The sequence below is a fragment of the Vidua macroura genome, chromosome Z, assembly GCF_024509145.1.
Source record: "Vidua macroura isolate BioBank_ID:100142 chromosome Z, ASM2450914v1, whole genome shotgun sequence".
NCBI lineage: Eukaryota > Metazoa > Chordata > Aves > Passeriformes > Viduidae > Vidua > Vidua macroura.
Window position 1 is genome coordinate 13,555,212 of NC_071611.1, and position 19,680 is coordinate 13,574,891.

Here is a 19,680-nt window from a genome sequence, read left to right on the forward strand (position 1 = left end):
GTCTTTTCAGTTCCTGGTTATTCAAAATATACTGAGGACTTTGGAGGACTCTGCATTTCAGCTTTCATATCGCATCCTGCCTGAGTTTCCCAGTGAAGTAATTTAGATTTGTCTATCAGGCCGTATATTGGCCACTATCACTGCTTAAAAAAGAACTAATTCTCTAAGTATCAAAACATTATTGTGTGTGGTGTAATAGGTGAATAATTTGTTTCTATTCTGCTACATTTTCCCAGAATTCATATCAGTTGTAATCTGGATGAATCAGAGAGATGGTTGGAATGTAGTCACCTAGTCCTTTACCTGAAGCATTCCATGTGCGCTGATTTCCTCAAAGCTTTTTTCTTCCGAACCATATCTGTTCTGACAGAAGTGAGCTTAAAACGAATTCAAATCATGGAACTGTTCATGTAATTCTGGTTTTACTAACTAGAAAATAGTAAGAGCGAGATGTTGTTTTGTTCGATTAATATTTGCATGGTACAGAGAATATTTCCAGAAGCTTTATGGTGAGGCACAGCTTTCCCTGAGTGAAAATTTAATGGAAGAGGCAGTTGTAGCAGTCATCTGGAGAAACTTCACAGACAAAAGAGTTGTCTTTCCCATTCTCTTTTGAAAAACGGAAAAGATATATCAATACATGGGAATTTCTTATTATATAATTCCAGGAAGTACTCAGTAAAAAGGATAATCTGTTTGAGATGAAAAGCTGTAAAATTTATGACAACATTGATAATTTTTTAGCTTTAGGAGAGATTTTTTGTGTGTATATATGCACTTGTGCATGCGCTGCTTTTTTTTACTTCTATATTCCCTGGGATGAGTGGTCATAAACATGATCTGCAAATGTCATTGTTTTTATCATGATAGTTGTTACCTGTCTCATGGTGATGTTTGGATTCAGGTTCTTCATACCTAACACACTGATATCTTCAGATGTCTTTGTGAAATTTTAAAATGTACAGATTTCTTCATCAGCTGGAAGGAACTATTTCCTCTGCCACCCTACTCCCTCCTCACCTCTTCTCTGTTTGGAGAAGGCTTTATGGGCTAGATGTATCTGGACCAGAAGTATTGACCTACTCTGATAATAAAACTAGAAAGCTTAGTAGATTTCTCTGTATCATCGGAATATATTTTAAATTAATATTAGGTTAATTAAAACTGCATCTCTTCTGCAAATGTGTTCTGTCTTTGAATGCACTTAAAGTTGCCTGTGCCACTGCATCAATTTATGAAATAAAGCTGAAATACAAATGTCTGAACACAGACTTCAGAGACACCATCTCAGTCTGATCTCTGAAGGCACACAAGTAATTTGAAATGTTCTGATAGAAGGAGTTATGTAAGTGGCACATACCATCACAGCATGCATGCATTTGATAGACTTGGTAAAAGAGTCTGATTATTGTTTTAAAGTGGTTATTTGGGTTTTACTGGGATTCTATTTGTCTGGGAGAAAAACAACTTTGCAGTAAAAGTTAAAATTGATATTTAAGTGTTCTGCAGCTTTCTAAGTTTAGTATATTTCAGCAATCTTCAGCAATTCATTTACTTCCTAGATGATAATGTTTCTTTCCATATACAGGCCCATTTAAAGGCTTTCCTCTGCCAGTGCCAGACTGGGCATTTCCTGGGGAGCTGCACTGCTGCTTGAGCAATGTGCTGAGGCTGGCCATATTATTCTGATAAACTACAATGCAATTTAATTTACCAGTGTCGTCATTTATTGCTTTTCTTTGAGATTATCACCAACACTGTGCTATTTTTTCCACTACAGCTAAAACATTAGCAATCATAGCAGGTTTATTTCAATGCCACATAGCACCATTATTGTGACTAAAAAATAGTAGCAAAAAGACTTTATTTAAAAACATCTCCACTATCTGCCAAAATATTCTGACCTTAAAGTAAAAGCTGATCAGGACCATTAGCACTGTAATTTCATAGCAATTGGAGTCTCAGTTACATGTAAAATGATTTAAAGATGCAAAAGCAAAAACTTATTCATGTGGTAAGCAATTCTGTGTTCAGTGTATAGTGCAGCTAAGTGTCCTGATTCTTTAGCAGAGTTCTAGCATTATTTTAGGTTAAAAGGAACCCTGGGTAACTCATTTCTGTTGGGAGATGTCCTCTATAAGCTCTCGGATATAACAGCAAGAATATTTAATTTCTTGAAGTTGTTACTGTTGTCTTTCCTGAGATCACAGGGAAATATGTCCAAGATTGCAGGGCAGGGCAAAGAGTGGCTGATGAGACTGAGCCTGTGTTGAAATATGGCTGGTGTCCCTGGTTTGCATGGAGGTGAATATGTAATGTCTCTAGAGGCCAGACCATTAGGTACATATTTATGTGTTGTTTTATTAAAAGACATTCATACACCTTACAAACCCCAAATGTCCAGAAATTAAACATAGATAGGAGATACTCTAGGAAACTATTGCTATTGTATTCTGCAGCAAGTACATTTTCTTAACACAGAGATGAGGCAAAAGGGTGGACTGTAATTGTTATTATTACTAGTTTGCTAATAGTAGTATCTCACAGCACTTTATAAGTCAGTAAGAGAACCAGAGAAGACAAATCAAATTATATGACTAATGGCACTCAAGAACCAAGGGGCTGAGAATAGCATTGAAAATTCTTTTTCTTTGCTGTTTTTGCTACATGGTCTTCTTTGTCAAAAGGAGTTAATGCTCAATCCAGTGCTATTTCATCCTTAACTTGCACTAAGATTTATGACTTTAATATGAAACGGATACATCAAAAGAAAAATATGAAGGGGAGAAACTTCTGGAATGAATTGGTATTGGAAGTGAGTGAAGCAAGTAGACCATCATGGTGACACAGCCTGGAAGTTATTCCCTGTTGAACTTCCTTGCCCTTTGGGCAATAAAAAAATATGAAGGGGAGAAACTTCTGGAATGAATTGGTATTGGAAGTGAGTGAAGCAAGTAGACCATCATGGTGACACAGCCTGGAAGTTATTCCCTGTTGAACTTCCTTGCCCTTTGGGCAATAAAAAGAGCTTTTACATCCTCTAGCGCATACTTCTCATGAGCCTCAAGTTAAAACAGTGTGTTACATACTTCCAAATGTTATATTGAAGTATTTGTTTCATTAAAATTTTATTAGGAACTTTTGGATTGATTGATTCCTAGAGGTTGAATAATTAATTCATAGCTAATGGCTGTGGAGCTCTAATTTCACAAATAATCCACTTTTTGTCATTTGTATGGTATGCAGAAACTTTTCTGAGTAATAGTTTCTTTTTTTGGTCCTGTTCAAAATCTTTGCCATGCAACAGATGGATGCTGTAATGCCTGCAACATATAGAAAGAGAATATATCTTTTCCTTAAGATATATGATATGATATGATATGATATATTATATTAATTAATACTGAAAAATAAAGTCAAAAGCAATAAATGCACTGAGACCTGAATTTCCTGAGAGTACTGAATTCTAAAAAAGCAAATATGTATTGCCTAAATATTCCCCATTTTTCCACTCTAAAACACTTGCATAAATAAGTACACTATAAATTCTTGTGTAAGGCTGTTTGTTGCATATAGAAAGCTTAAAGGCTTTTTAACAAAGCAAATCAAAGGCATATCTAATGTTAGAATAGTGATTGATAAAAAAAAAGTTGACTTTGCTGATAGGATTTCTTACTGTTATATTTTTATTTAGTAAGAAAGATTTCATTACTAAGTTACACATGAAAAGCATATTAGCAAGGCTTAGATGTTAATCCTTTGATAAGAGATGAATGAGGATTTTTCCATTTGATATTGTCCTTGACTCTTGTGCTTTGTGATGTTCTTTCAAGGCTTTGCATTGTATCCATTTGATTAGTCTGTAATCGGATAAGATCAAATTTGTCTATGTCTTCTGCTTTTTTCCCCCCAAATACTACAGCTTGTTTCACTTGATGTGCACAACATCATCATAGTTGCAGAGGCTATATGGGAGGGGAGCCTGATAATACTTTCTTTAATGTCTCTTTAACAGTAGTAGCAAGTTGAGTTTTTTTCCCCCATTTCAATATGCCAACTCCCCAAACCGCATTGTTGCAAACTACTTGTCACTTGTTGGTCCACTGAAACCAGAAGATTGACTATCATTTGTACCAGCAAATGGAGGTGGATTAAAAAAGGTGTTTTTTTAATCCTTTGGTTTTTTAAGGCCCAATATCTAATAAGCAACCAAACTATTTGTCTGGCTTTTCACTATGCGACATAACTATTCAAAGTAATTTAGGTCAAACTAGTTAATTATTTCTGTCAAATGCAGTTGACTGGTACATGAAATAAAATTGTTGTTTTTTTAGGGGTCATTTATGGTCTTGCTGTTGTGATGACATATAAAGTTGTGCTTTAGTAGTATTTAAAATTGAGTAAAAGCTTAGTAGAGCTACCAAAAAACTGAGTGGAAAAATAAGCTTTTTTTTTTTTTTTTTTTTTTTTTTTGATTGCTGCTTTTGTGCTGCTTTCTCCTTAACTATTATGTGTAAATAAACATTTGTAATTTTTGGTGTTCCACTTAATTCATGCTCTTCCCCACTGGCAAGTGGCGAGAAAGAGGCTGAAACAGGAAAGACAAAGAAGGCCACTTCTTCTCTAATAGATATTTTTAAATTTAGAAGTAAAAGATCCACAAAAACGTGGTCTGAAATAAAGTGAATGTTGTGTAGTGTCAAATAAATACTGAAGAAACCCAAGAAATAGTATGGGGTTGACTAGGACATGATAAACAGTGAAGTAAAAATAAGCAATTTTAAAACTTTGTAACATAAATGGTTATTGACACTTACATTGCCAGAGGTCAACATCCTGCTGCGTTCAAAATAGGATTTGATGTCCACAAGCATGCTAGATGTTGTTTTCATTGTTAAACTTCGAGTCAGATGCTGGATATATATATGTCAATACTTTTTGGCTTCTACCGAATGGAGAGTAACAGGCTTTCACGGAAATTATGCTACAACAATATACACTGAAGTATTAACTGTTAATTCCTATGTACAATTCACAGTGTGAGACTAGACTCACAAAAAAATTCAGGGGCAGAATAAACTATGACTATCACTATGCTCCTTGAAAATTTGTTTATGGCTCTTATTTTTTTACATTTTTTTAAAATTATTTGCATGGAAAGTATTTATGAGGTCTGGCTTTCTAAAGGTCTTAGGCACTGTTCATTATCATAAAACTGTATTATCTTTCAAAATCATGTACTTTAGTTATACAGATACAGAAATGAAATAATACTTGAAACAGTTCACTTTCAAATGGGCATTGTAAATCTGTGTTAGAGCTTGTTGTAATGGCAGTAGTTACCATATATCAGATAAAACTTACTCTAGATCCCAAGTCCTCATGCCACGTTTTGGGCTTTAGTGTATATTCGCTGTTCATTATAGACACCCTAAAAATAGGGTTGTATAAATGGAAATGGAAATGCTGACAGATTCTATCTATGCTGACAGAGCTATCATGTTGGTAGCAGGCACTGCTATAATTAGACATACATCTGAGTAGGCAGTGTAATATGACTGCTGTGTTTATACCCTGCACTGGAAGGAATGTTTGTTAATCTTCACAGTCCTTTTAAATGAAATGGGGAGCAAGAGTTTGTGGAAAAAAGATGCTGAGGTTTATTTCATAATCAGTCTGACATGAGGGTATATCAAAAGAAATATTTTCAAACTATGAGATAATTCTGCTGTTGTTATCTCAGGATTTATAAAAAAAATCAGAATTTACACAAAAACATAAGGCAATGTACAATTCAGCAGAAGAAAAGATGTGAAAAGTTTTCTATCTTTCTACTACCAACAAAACATGGTTGAAATAGTTTGAATGTTTGAAACTTTCCTTTTCTCTGCCCTTAGGCTTTTAAATTCTCCAGTCAATAAGTCTTTTTCTCCTATTTCTTTTTGCTGTCAAACTCCTTTTTCTTTTGTAATTTCAGAGGTCAGAGCCCAGCTGTTGCTGAATTTAACTTGCTTCTTAAAGCAAATTCTTTGGAAACTTACGGTGTTGATCCTCATCCTTGCAAGGTAACAGTTCTTTTTACTAACTTTTAATAAAACATTATTTTTACTAACATTTAGTTAAAAGCTAGTAATGGAATTGATTTAGCTCTGTTTTTTATCCAGGCTCAAATAGGGAGCAATTTCTAAAAAAGCTACACTGGAACTACATATTATGCTTAATCCTTGGAAGAACACTGACTGGTTAATATTTCTGCATCAGTCAAAAAAAAGGGTCTCTCCAGAGGAGGCAGAAGAACATCACAGGAGAATCTAGTAGATTGTAATGGCATTAGCTCTGATAATAGTCCTTAAGTTCTTTGCATTTAGTGCAAAGGTTTCTTTTAATTACTCCAGGTTTAAAATACTTTTTATTTGCCAAGATTTTCAGGATTCACCATTATTTTCACAAGAAAATGTAAAACATTGACAGTCTATGCCATATCAGTTTTTCAACCACCATCAAAATACGGAAATCTTAGGAAGAACAGCAAGCCAAATGTACAAGGAGGAAAACCCACCTCCCATTCTCACTTCCCGCTTTGTTATTTTGTGGTCCTCTGTAAGAAGGTGATTTTAATTACCAGTTGAGATATCTTGTATGCGTGCATTTTTAATTACTTGGTTGTATCTGTATCTTCTGCGGTGTTTATTTTTAGAGTGACTTGCTTTGTGTTTTAACTGCTGCTTTTGCTTTGGCTCTTGTATTCTCTTCTGCTGAGACCGCAGTACTATTTAGTTACCTGTTCTGGCAGTGATCATCCTTAAGTAGTCAGCTTTAACACAAAACTGTATATACATATATATGTATATATAGATTTTGTATAGATAGATTTTTGTATAGATATATAGATTTTTGTATAGATACATAGATTTTGCATATACTTTGTCAGTTTCACACTTTCCTGTGTGAAAGACAGGGACTGGTTCAGAGTTTAATGAAGTCAGTGATGCAGTAAACTTTACTTTGAAACTATACTGCAGATTTTCAAAAGGCATTCCAGAAACTGAGGCATAACTGGCTCAGAATTACTTCTTTACCTGTGTGGCAGGGCTTGTAGTGGGGGCCCAACCAGAGGTTCATCACCCATGCCTAAGGAAGATTTGTCTGCCTTCTGGAAGTGAACCTCAAAACAAGGTTCTTTGCAGATTCCTTATGGCATGCTTCTTTCAGTGTTGTGGCTGCTGCTCCAGAACTATTCCTGTTTCTGTTCCCCTTTACTTTGTTGGTAAGACGTAAGGCATAATAAAGGTGATTATCTTTAGCAAGATGAGGGTACGGAACTTGAGATGGACAGAAAATTCAGTGAATACAAAATTCATCTCAATCATTAATCAAAAATGATAAGCCAGAACTTTTGTTGTGGAGCTATATTTTAAAATTTTTCTTTTCTGTTTGAAAGGAAAGTACCACTATTTCTTCTGGTTTGTACTGAAGAGTACATGAGACAAAACAGAAGCTTATATTAGTAAATGCTGTCTGTCAGCAGTATTTCCAACACAACACCTTGCAGAGGAAGAATGTATTGTGAAATCCTAAAAAATATCAGAGTTGAAGCAAATATGAATCCCTGCTTTGTAGTTACTCTTTTTAATAATAGGATATACATAGAAATACCTTTTCAATGAATTTGGTAAGTCTACCAAAGGAGTCCCTGTTGTTGTCAACTATAGGTAATTGTAAACAGAGCATAAGATACTGTTACTTAAATGCCTAGAAAAAAAAATGAGGTCTTTATTGGAAGAGCTGTCCTTTCCTTTAGAAGTGTACATTTTGAAGGCAAAATTTGTTTTGAAGAGGAACACAAAATAAAGGTAATCTAGAATGGAGTAACAATTTATGCTATCAGTAAGAAATCAGTAAGAAATATCTCAGTATCAATAAGAAATATCTCATTGGATGAGGGGAAAGTTATGTTATTATGTTTCTTTTTCTCTTTCAAGGACTCATTCGGTACAACTACATTTTTAGGATTCACAGCTGCAGGATTTGTAGTTTTCCAGGGGAATAAAAGAATTCATTTATTAAAATGGTAAGCATATGATGTAAGAATATTTTAATAAATAAGCTTATCTTCTCCTGTGTCTTCTCTTCCTACCATCTTCACCTGCATTTGTTGTCTTTAAGGAGAACCATGTGAATATTACCTCTCCTGCCCCATTATAGTTCTGTTTTAAAGGATTTTAGATAACAACAACTACAACAATAACAATAACAACAACAATTTGGTCTCATTCAACTCCCAGTGAAAATTATTCCACAGGGTTCATTGGTCAACATAATTTACAAATGCTGAAACTAAGCTGATTTTTCAGCTATGCTATAAATCTCCAGTGAGGTTTATTGGTAGAGAGTCCACCTTAATATTTATTTGACTTTTGGAAATATTGCAGTTTTCTCATTTAATTACCCTCAATTTGAAAACTATAAAACAACTTATTTGGTAAGCAGAGGATATGGAGGTGAGAATGCCTTTGAATTTTTTTTTAGTCTTTTTTTAAGAAATGGGCACTTCTGCAATTGTCCTGGATTTATCTGGTTTTGCTTTTATTTGAACTCCTGGACTTCATTTGCTAGCTTCAGTCAGCCACATTTGAGGAAGAGGTAAAACTGAGCTCCTGCAGATGATGTTAAGAGCAGCTGGCCACACTCTCAGCAGTGTGGTGCAAAGTGACCAGTCATGCTTAGACATTGATAATCTCATTTTAGCCCACTGCTACATGCATGCCAACAACAGTTACTTAGGTATGACTGTTCCATCTCTGAGCTCTCAGCCCGTCTTGTGGGATCAAGAAACTGCAGAAACTTCCCTGAGTGTTGAATAACCTGAAATCCTCAGAAGTGTACAATTAACATAGTCCTGTCCATACAATTGAGTTCCCTGTGGAGCTCTGGGGACATACCTATCAAAAGCCATCCATTTGCAATAGTGGATTTACAGTACAGTTTCCCCAGGGTTAATTGCAGGTAGTTGTGGTCACAGTACTTCAGTGGTTTGTGGTTTTGGCACAAGGAAAACATAACAGTAATGTCAGTCCATGTCACACTGAGGAGAGAGTAGCACTTGCCAAGCATGTGCCCACCATACTGTGGGAAATGAATCTCACAGCATTTAGCTTCTCATGTTACTTGAGGATAATGCATCCTCTTGGTGATCTAGGCATACTTATTAAGTGCATTAATATGTAAACCAGATAAAAAAAAAGCAGTGACGGAGGAGAAGCCAATAAACTCTCAGTGTCACAGTAGAGGCTGAAAGGTCAGTCTGGTGAGTTTTATCGGAACACTATGTACTGCTTCTTCCATTTCAGAGGCCTAGAAATGAGAGCTAGTAGCTGTAACTAATTTTAGCTGAAATTTGCACTACACAATAAAACCCCAAATTTGTATTTTTCTTTTCAATGTAAAAGCTTTCTTAATACTTTTTGGTTTTCTCATGTAAAAGGAAAACTCTTATTATAAAGTTTCAGGTATAGCATTGTCCTTACTTCCAAGATTATTCCTGTTTCAACTCTGACATCCAAAATTTATCAAAATTTTTGCAAAATTTATCAAAAACAGTAGTGGCTCCATTTTAACTCTGGTAATGACAAAATTTCCATTACATGACATTGCCTTTTTATGGTGCACTGTTATGCCATATGAAGATTGAGCACTGAACCTTGATTAAATTAAATTTTGATATAGATTTTGCAACTCAAAAAGCCTATCTATAACACATGCTGCTAAATACTTTCTTTTTCTTCTTGTTGTGTTCTGTAATAAGTAGTCTGTTACTACGATGTGTGATATGAAGACTCAGATAAATATGTATAGAGAAAAGAACATTATCTTTCCCTCAATTTAATTACGATAGACATTGTAAGATTTTAAGATGTAAGAAGAATTACAAACTGTACCATAAATATAATATAAATATAAGCCTCTGTCTACCTTTAATTTCCTCTTCACTTTCCAGCAGAAGAAGTTAATTCTTTAAAGGTACATAAGAATGAAAGAGAAATACTCTGGGCTTATGGTCTTTTAAAAATTAAACTATTAAATAATTTTACCATAAATCTTGTAAAGCCTGTAGAGGGCTTTTGTCATTTGATTGCCTACTTGACTTTGGTAATCAGGAAAAATTACATGGTAGCTACTTTTCTTACTCTTAGATCTATAATTTGTTTCCTCTACTTGAATATTTTTTCTCTTTCTAGGTGTGATGTCTATAAACTGAAATTTGAAGGGAAGACATTTTATGTGTTTGGAGCTCAGAAAGAGGTTGTGTTTAATATTTTTACAGAACTTCTGTATTTGATTAAGATTCTGTATTTGTATAAGACATAACATATGTTTTTAATAAACAAACCACTAAATAATCAATAATTGTACTTAATATTGTAACTAAAATATAAAATATTAATTAATGTGAGTAATTTTTTAAAATGTCTGATTTGCAAAAAGTTGAGACATTTCTCGCTTAATAGTCATCCAGTGCTATGGGGATTGTTCGTGGTTTTGTACGCCTTTGGCGTCAAGCTTTAATTTATTTTTAAGTGCTAAAGCTGTACTCACCCACTCTCAAGTATAGAAGATGTCTGTGTATGATTGCAAATTCAAGTAAGCATTGATACCTGGATCAATGTGAGGTATTCTTTTGATAATTACAATCCCATCCTCAAATCTTGGTGAGCTGAAAAGGTTAGTGTGTGTCTCATGTAATTAGGGGTCTTATCACTGGGCTGTTGTCATTGAAATCCTAGAGACTTTTGCCTACAGCATGTTATAATCAGTTCTTTCCCTAGATCAGAGTGATATAGTCTAAGGTTATGGTTTTGAATGGAGGTGAAGGAAGGAAATAATGCCAGAGGTATCAGGAGTGCTCGTGTGGTTGCAAGGAAATTTTGATGGTCAGATGTCACATGGTAGGGAGGAGGGAGAGGTGGGTGGTAAGTAGTGCAGCAACTGTGTGATGTGGAATATTGAACACAGAGATTTCCCTCATTTGATTTTGACCAGTTATACGGTTGCTTTAAAGGCCGCTTGTACATATACTCTTCCTTCCCCCCTTGAAGCATCTCTTTTGTTTCTGCAAAAATTGCCTGGGTAGTTTAAATATCATCTATGTATGATTTGTACATCTGTAGGTGAACCACAGATTTACACTACACAGGAAAACTTGGTCTTCAGTGTATCTGGTTAAAGGTGATGCCATTAGGTAGAGCTATTTCAATCTTTGAGAATTCAACATTTTCACTGCTTTCATTTGGTTTCTTTTCCTTACGCTTAGAAGAAGGCTGTGCTGTCATTCCATACCTCTACACCAGCAGCCTGCAAGCATCTTTGGAAGTGCGGGGTGGAGAACCAGGCTTTTTACAAGTATGTATGCCTGAAGTCATTATCGATACTAAAAGTAAAAAAAACAAGTGCATGTGAGTGGAAGATTGTTCATTGTGAAATGTTTCATTTAACTATCAGAAAGCAAAATGTAAATAGAAAATATACAAGTTAATGGGGAATATTATTTCACTTCAAGACAGTATTAGAAATTGTTTAAAATCTAAATGAGACAGGAGGGTTTTGGCTCCAGTGCAATGCTTTTGCTGCTCTGTAGTGAGATATTGGATGGACAGAGTACTGCACTTGCATCTGGGAACACAGCTGTTAATCTTAGCCCTGCTGTGGAATATCTTGAGAATAAAGGAAAAAATCTGTCATGCTTGAATCTCTGGGCTCTTCTGACAGGAGATAATTGTTCTTCCATTTGAAATCCAAGGCTTAGTAAGAGTTGATTGAAAAGTAAACAGTTCTCTTTAACAATTTAAGGAAGAAAAGAAAATGTTCTTACATACATTTTGAAAGATACCTGTGATCTTGTTATACATAAAAAGCCTGTAAAGTGACAAAAAAAGAGAATACTATCTGCCTCCCTATTTCCTGAAAGAGAACCTAATAATAATTCTTCATTAATAATGCCTCTGCATTCTTTCTGCCCTCCGTTGACTTTGTTAGATCTGTTTACTGATGCTTCCCTCTAGGCATGTAGCGTTTATTCTTGCTACTTAGTGTTTCCTTACAGTCTCTCACATATTTTATAAATATTACTGTTTCTGCGTTGGCACACAACCACAACAGGGGGTTGCTGTAAGGGTAAATAAAAATGAAGTAGGAAAAATATATCTTCTAACCTGAATGTTAACGACTTGCTTTAATTTGGAGAAGATACTCTCTTTAGTTTTAACAGTGATACAATAATATATGATAGTAGATCAAAATATACTGATATATTCAATTGGATAGAAAAAAGAAACAGGAAGTAAGAGCTGGCAAAATGCATTTGTTAATTCTCTATGTCAACATTTACTGTGCTTGAGACTATATCAAGCCTAAATACAGTCTATAATTAAAGGCTAATTTGAAGTTTATCCGGAAGCATTTTCAGTTGTAAGTAGATTTAAGTAGGAAAATACTGCATGGTGTTTGAGTAGTTTCGTTTCATGTTACAAGAAATAAATAGAGAACAGGAGATTATTTCCCCCTAAAGAAGACAAATTACTTTCTTTGAGTAGAAATTAGATCCATGTAAAAATGTCTCAGGGAGACTCACAGGAATATCACCTCTCTGCTCTTGTTGTGAAATGGCTGTAATATTAACTATTTGGGTTTTGGTCACAAATACATTGTTTAGGGGGTTTGATCTTGGCTAAATGCCAGATGCCTACCCAACTGCTCTTTCACTCCCTCTACTCAGCAGGTCAAGAGGAAAAGGTATGAAAAATAGTCTATAGCTTAGGATAAAGATAGAAAGATTGCTTACCAATTACTGTCACAAGCAAAATAGACTTGACTTGCAGAAGTTTAATTTAATTTCTTTTTAACTTTTTCACTCTATTTCAATTTGTCAACAGAGACAGAACTAAAACCACCCTACCCCTGTTTCAGTCCAGGATCACCTTTACTCCTTCATTTCTGACTCCTTTATGTCCTCCTTGTCCTGAGCAGCTCAGGGAGATGTGGAATGGAGATTGCAGTTCCCCTCTGCTGCTCCTTCCTTCTTGCACTCTTCCTGTACTCCAATCTCCTTCATGAACTCCTCAAGCATGGGTCCTTCCCATGGGCTCGCAGTCCTTCAGTATATACCTGCTGTATCTTGTGTTTTTCTCCATGGGCCACAATGCCTGCCTGGATCCAGCTCATGTGTGAGCTCTCCATGGACTGCAGCTTTCTTCAGAGCATGTTGGCCTGCTGCAGGGTCTTCCATGGGCTGCAGTGAGGAGATCTATTCTGTATTTGGCTGCAGAGGGACAGACTCCTTCCCCACAGTTTTCTCCATTGGTAGAATCTGCTCTGACACCTGGAGCACCTCCTCCCCCTTGTTCTTCTCTGTCCTTGGTGTGTTCAATGCTGTTTCTCTCATCTATATTTCTACTTTCCAAATTACTTTATGGAGTGGAATTATTCCTCAACAATGATTGGTTAAAGATATGCCCACCTGTTTCAATTTTGGTGGGTCTTTCAAGAGGACTTCTTTAATAAAATGAAGATTGGTAATGTTACTCAATGGATAGGGAGATGAACAATAGATTGGAAAATTGCAATGTTTGATATGCAGAGTGCAAAAGAATAACAATAATCCTTCAAACATTAAACTGAAGCCAAAACTATCTACAAGTAAAGCCTTAAGACAGTAGTTTTGAAAGAGGAAATGTTTCTGCACATTTCAGAGAAATAGAGCAGTACAGTGGGGACTGTTACTTAGCAGCATTAGATAATTCCCATTTGTTTAAGTTCCATATAATACCAGCAAGATATTCTAATAAGATTAAAGCAGACATTGTCAGATTGTGTAAATAATTCAGGGCAATGACACTTTGCCTTAATTAAATGTGGTCCTCTCCTCTTCCTAGAAGAGTTTAAGACTTGGAATTTAAGGGAAGGTCATGATGATGTGACATGTTTTGAAAAACAGAGCTTTAGTCCTGTCTTGATACAGGTTCAGGGGTCACTTGCAATTATTCAAGCAGATACTAATCATGGACAGTTGTTTACTAGGGTCTGGGAATTAGAGACTCTGTACAAATCAATTTACCATTTTTCAAGAGAACATCAAGGAAATGGCATGTGAGGTACTCTTCTATGGTCTTTTTTATAAAGATAAAAAGTTGCTGTGTACTTGTTGATTACAGAGAAGCAGTAGGGTATGATGTAGGCTACTAAGAATTTGACTGAATACAGATATTGGAGAAGCACCTACTTCAGGAGACAAGTTGTTGTCTCTATTATTTCTTTGTTTTCCTAGTGGAAAAGCAGAAATAGCCATATTTTCCCACAAACAAGCTGGTGTTAGGGCACACATCCCAGAGCCTTTAGTATACCATGGTCTTTCCTTCATCCTGGGAATGAAAATTCATAGAAATGCAGCAAGTGTCTGCATTTAATTTTCTTGTTTTCATGACAATCACTTGTTCCATGTTCAGTCATTCTATGTTGTCTAAATAATTTTATGTGTGCTTCATTGTCTAGTTTGTATAAAGGCCTTAAAAAAGTTGAAAAGCTCATTTTTTGAATATTACTTTATGGTATAAAAATAACAAAGCTTGTAGTTTGCCTTGCTCATTTTTGCTTATTATGTCCTTGAAAAGCTAACAGCCTCTGTTATTTTTTTCCAAGGTATGCAAAGTCCAGTCAGATCAAGACAATGTCCAGCAGCAAGATATTTTTTAAAGGCAGTAGATTTCGATACAGGTGGGTGTTTGCTGTTTCTTATTCATGGAAATAATTTCAGAAAGTAAGAAAATGGAAGTAATTACTCATAGCAAATTCAGGGCTGTTACTGCTGGAGGGTCTGTTCATGCCTAGCTGACATCAAAATTTGTAAGTCTTCCTGTTGCCTTTTGTAGCGTCACTTAAAAAATAAGCAGGAGTTTTCACATAGACTCTTCTGTCAAGAGTAGTTCCACCAGCAGATAGCTCCACTTTTGGTGCAGCTTCTGTAAAAACTAGGATGTGTGGCCAGTGCAGAGACCTTATGCCCCCTGCAGCTGGGCAGCTCTGAACCAGGTGTGAGATAAAGAGGTAGTCCAGTTCAACCCCTGGTGTTCTATTACAAAAAGTTGCTTTTTCTTTAGTAGCTTTGTGGGCAAGTAGCACAATTTTATTCTGGGACATTACGTATGTACTTTATTGCATTTTTCTCCCCTTTATTTTATTTTTTTAATGTAACTTAATTGTCGACATTTATGTAGTTCTTGGCATGTATTTTAGTATTTACTTGAATATTCATTTCATCTTTATGCAGTGGAAAAGTAGCCAAAGAGGTTGTGGAGGCAAGCTCTAAAATCCAGAGGGAACCTCCTGAAGTTCACAGGTATGTCTCCACATTCAGTATTAAAGTTTAAGGACTAGGGAGGATTATTGCTTTCTACAGAAATATTATCCCTCCTTTTCTATCAGTTGCATTGGCTGTCATTCTGAGCTTTCACAATTACGCATGCAAGCCTTAAAAAATATATGTCTGACAATGCTACAAAATTCAGACAAATGTCTCCTATAAAGGGGAACCTAATCTGTGCTGCTTTGAAGCTGAGTTTTACTAATCAGTCAGATTGATAACTTCTATTATTGATAACCTAATCTGTGCTGCTTTGAAACTGAGTTTTACTAATCAGTCAGATTGATAATTTCTATTATTTTTTCTGTTATGTCATAAGCTCTCATTGTACTATCCTAACAGAAAAGTACACTCTAATTTCATTCCTAGATTTTGATTTTGAAAGTTCTTGGTTTGTATATGTTTATGGGTATGTTTCAAAGTATACTTCATTGTTTTTCTATTATGCAGTTGGATGGAAAAAAAAGCATGAATTTCATGCAGTAAAGAGGAAAAAAATATTACAGAATCTTTTTTTTTTCAGAAGAAAATTTGTCTTGTAAGAAATAAGCTGCTAGACTTTGCAAGCAAACTAATGCTTTCAGATCCTTATCACTCATTGCAGTGACAGTAAAAATTCCTAAGAATCTGAATAAAGCTCTTCAGAAAAGAAAGAGGCCTTCAGGGAAAACTACTTGAAACCTTTTTTAAAAACAGGTTACTTAACAGTCTGAACATTCTACAGCCATATTCCTTTTTTTGTTGTGATTTCATGTTTGGGGGGAATATGCTTTTTTAAAATTTTTAATTGAGTATTGCTATTCTGTCTATATTTTAGATAAAAGTAGATTGTCTTTACTAAAAGGTGGGAATATATTTGCAGTAAATATTTATACTATGTTGTCCAGCCCTACTATGTAATTAATAGGTAGGCCATGCAGGATTGCTTTCAAACATGTTTGTCCAGCTTACATTTTAAAATTAGGTAATTGAAGGTCTAGAATATGTTAAATGATAAAACAGAAGGCAGAATATAGATGCATTGTTGAGGCAGTATAAAGTACTTGGGCACACAATTGCATTTTAAATGAGACTAGTTGCTCTTTTTAGGAAATAGATTATTGCCTACTATCCAAGAAGTTTCTTTGTTCCAGGACAAGAAAAGATTTTCATACATTTATTTTTTATCTTGAATTTTGCTTTTTTTTTGATTTCTCTATTTAGAAGTATTTTAAATGCATAGTTTAAAACTTAGTGTACATAAAGAAACAGATCAGAGAGCATATCAGTTCATAAAGCAACATTGTATGGATTTAACATCCATAAATAGCAATCTATCTCTTTTATCATTAACCTTCTTACAAAACTTGCATTTGTAATATTATGGAAGCTCCAAGTTCAGTTTCTTAGAAAGACTAAGGAATATAATGATTTCAGGTGCTTTTATAGCTCAGGTTGTGAAATGGGAGACAGAGGTATCTGATCCTTCTAAAAGCACAAGCAGGCAAAAAGTATGGAAAATTTTCAGCTCAAAAAAAGAGGCATGTTTCAAAAAAAGTTACCCTGTGAAAGAGAATTTGGGGATAGGAAATGATGGCTTTTCAGAAGTGAAACGTTCAGAAGAAAATATTCGATTGAACATATAGATATATATCTATATAAAGTTTTTCCTCCATGTGCTCTCACCCTCAAAGTCAATTCAGTTGTACCATGGTTGCATTAAGAAAGAAACATGCAGTTGAGAGGAGGGTATTGCTCAGTATCTCTGTGTTTGGATATTACACTTAAAGCACGGTGTACTGAAAATCTGATGGAGTGTGTTGTCATGCAGGATTAATGTAGTGGCAAGTTCTTCTGCCAAATACAAAATGAATGATTTAATGTTTTGCTTCCAAGGCATGCCTGAATGAGGCATCTTTGTAAATAAGTATGAAGCAGAAGCCTATGGCTGCTCCAATGCACAACTTGTATTTTGGGAGTTGTTTGAGAGCTTTTTACAACAAGCACAAAAGTTCGGGGATTGCATAAGAAGCCTAGGGATTTACCATTGGGTTAGAGTGACAATAATCATAATAACCTGAGTGAAAACCCTCTGTGGATAGTGAAAATTTAAACTAAATAGTTATCAGAAAATGCAAATGAGGATATAAATATCTTTGGGCATGTGTTATGGCACAAGAAATCTTGTCAATTGAGCAAGAAAGCTTGTTTATCCCCCCAGAATATTTACTGACAGGTAGTGTGGGTAAAGAGTTGGACACCTGTGTCCCAAGTTTACCTAAACCTTCAGCAACACACAGTTCCATCTTCTGACTTGCAATAGGTTCTTTGTTCAGTTTATGTGGAATTTTAAGTTGAGATTTTTGTGCAGACTTGAAATACATTTTGTGAAACTTCAGCACTGTGTCAATATGCCATTTCAAGTCAAGTAGAATGCTCTTCCATTTCATCTTTGCTTTTGTCAAAGTAAATGTTTTATAATATAATGTTTAAGATTTACTGCAGGACTCTTGCTTAAGGCCTGTATTGTGTAAATCCTAGATAACATATTCAGAAGAGCCATTTTGTATTCTCAGTAATCCATTTTTAGGCTAATAAACATCACAACCGAAGAAAATCAGCAGCATTCCTAAAACTTTCCAGAGCATATTTAACACCTGCTACCAGGAAAGCCTCTTAGAGTGAAGTAAGACAAGAAAGAAAAACAGCCTGAGTGCTGGGAGGCATGGTGTAGAGGCAGCATCTGGAGTGCGTGGGCATGAGTGAGAGCACTCTGTATCTGTAAACCACAGGGACACAGTTCCTGCTTTAGTCTTTGATCCTCAGTGCTCAAACTGTAGCAAATCCTTTATCCAGTTCTGGAGGCAATGGAACAACTTTTCCCTTCCTAATAATCCAAATATTAATGTTTGCTGTAGAATGTGGAGAGGAGCAACACACTGAAATCCTGACTAAGACGAAAGGAAGTCAGGCAGTGTAAAGGAGCTAAATCAACACAAAACCTCTCTCATACTTCAGATGTTGAAATGTTTACGTCTGTGGAGGCTGCAACATAACACAGCTGAAAGCAGCATTCAATGTGTGGAGTTTTTACAACAGCTCAAGGCCTAGTAATTTATGCAAAATGATTCTGAGATGAGACCTCCTGGACTGCAGTTATTTCCAGTAAGCAAACTGAAATAACTGTTTGTTATTATTTTGTTTTGAACAAACCTGTTTTCCCCATTCTTTTAGAACCAGCATTACCCAGAGTCGCAGCTCTCCCTCCTTGAACAAGCAACTCATAATCAACATGGAACCTCTGCAGCCTCTCCTTCCTTCTCCCTGTGAGGAGGAAGAGGTTCCTTTAGATGAAGGTGAGTCACTTACCCAATTCCTGCTGATATTTATGCAAAGCATATGGGAAAAGGTGTGATACTCACTCAGGGATATGGGGAAAATATAATAATTTTCATTTGGTATTCCTAATCATTGAACCTCTGTATGTTATACCCAGTAATGATTGCTATCTCAGGAAAGTGTACATTAGCCTTATGAGAGATATATTGTGAGGAAAGTTACTGCTATTTGATTTCTGTTTCAAAAAATCTTCTAAATTGTCAGGCTAAAGGATCTCAAGACAGCACCTTTTTCTGAATATTGTCAGCAGTCATTCAGGAGGGAAAACTGGCTGTTTACTGCTGGATATTTTGTTTTTCTTGATTCTCTTTACTTTTATATTTCCTTCTTTCTGCTTTAGTCTGCTAATTTAATTTCCTTGACAAAAAAAGACATTATTTGTAGATTGAATTGTGGTGAAAAATCAAGACTTTACAATTTTTATAAAGATTTGTAGGGATGATAGATTTAGTACAGTGCTGGACGCATGTGAGGGATTTTTTCTTTTTTAAAGGACATGTGTGCTCTTGAAAACTCTCGATCTTTTTTCACTACTTTAGCTAATTTAAATATAGAATTTTACAATAGGTTTATGCATATTCATTCTTCTGATTTCACATTACACTTACAGCTAGTTACACTTCTACTCAGTTTTTGTCAGAAAGTACAGAGAGAACTCTTGGGTCACTCTGCGCTGTCTGTTTTAAGGTCTGAGGAGTCTTTCTTATCTTTTATCTCTTTAGCTTAGAAATTTGCATTCTTTTTCCTTAGCTGAGGCAGTTTTGCTAGTGCTGCAGTTACTAGACTAAACAGCATATTTTATTTATGTTAACAAGCTTAAAGCAGCACATTTTGCTTAAATCTAAATGGATTTCTACCTTGTTAAATTTTTACTCTGTCTCAAGATCAAC

General features: G+C 35.3%; 1 protein-coding gene across 2 annotated transcripts in view; it reads left to right on the forward strand.

Moving 5' to 3' along the window:
- The window catches only part of FRMD3 (FERM domain containing 3), a 124,409-nt gene that overhangs the window by 93,502 nt on the left and 11,227 nt on the right, over positions 1-19,680 (forward strand). For both annotated transcript variants that reach the window (XM_054004481.1, XM_054004482.1), the window contains exons 7-13: positions 5,978-6,065; positions 7,983-8,071; positions 10,239-10,302; positions 11,312-11,400; positions 14,692-14,766; positions 15,320-15,388; positions 18,626-18,747. In XM_054004481.1, coding sequence (XP_053860456.1) covers positions 5,978-6,065; positions 7,983-8,071; positions 10,239-10,302; positions 11,312-11,400; positions 14,692-14,766; positions 15,320-15,388; positions 18,626-18,747 — 596 coding nt within the window. The remainder of the gene's footprint in view (positions 1-5,977; positions 6,066-7,982; positions 8,072-10,238; positions 10,303-11,311; positions 11,401-14,691; positions 14,767-15,319; positions 15,389-18,625; positions 18,748-19,680) is intronic.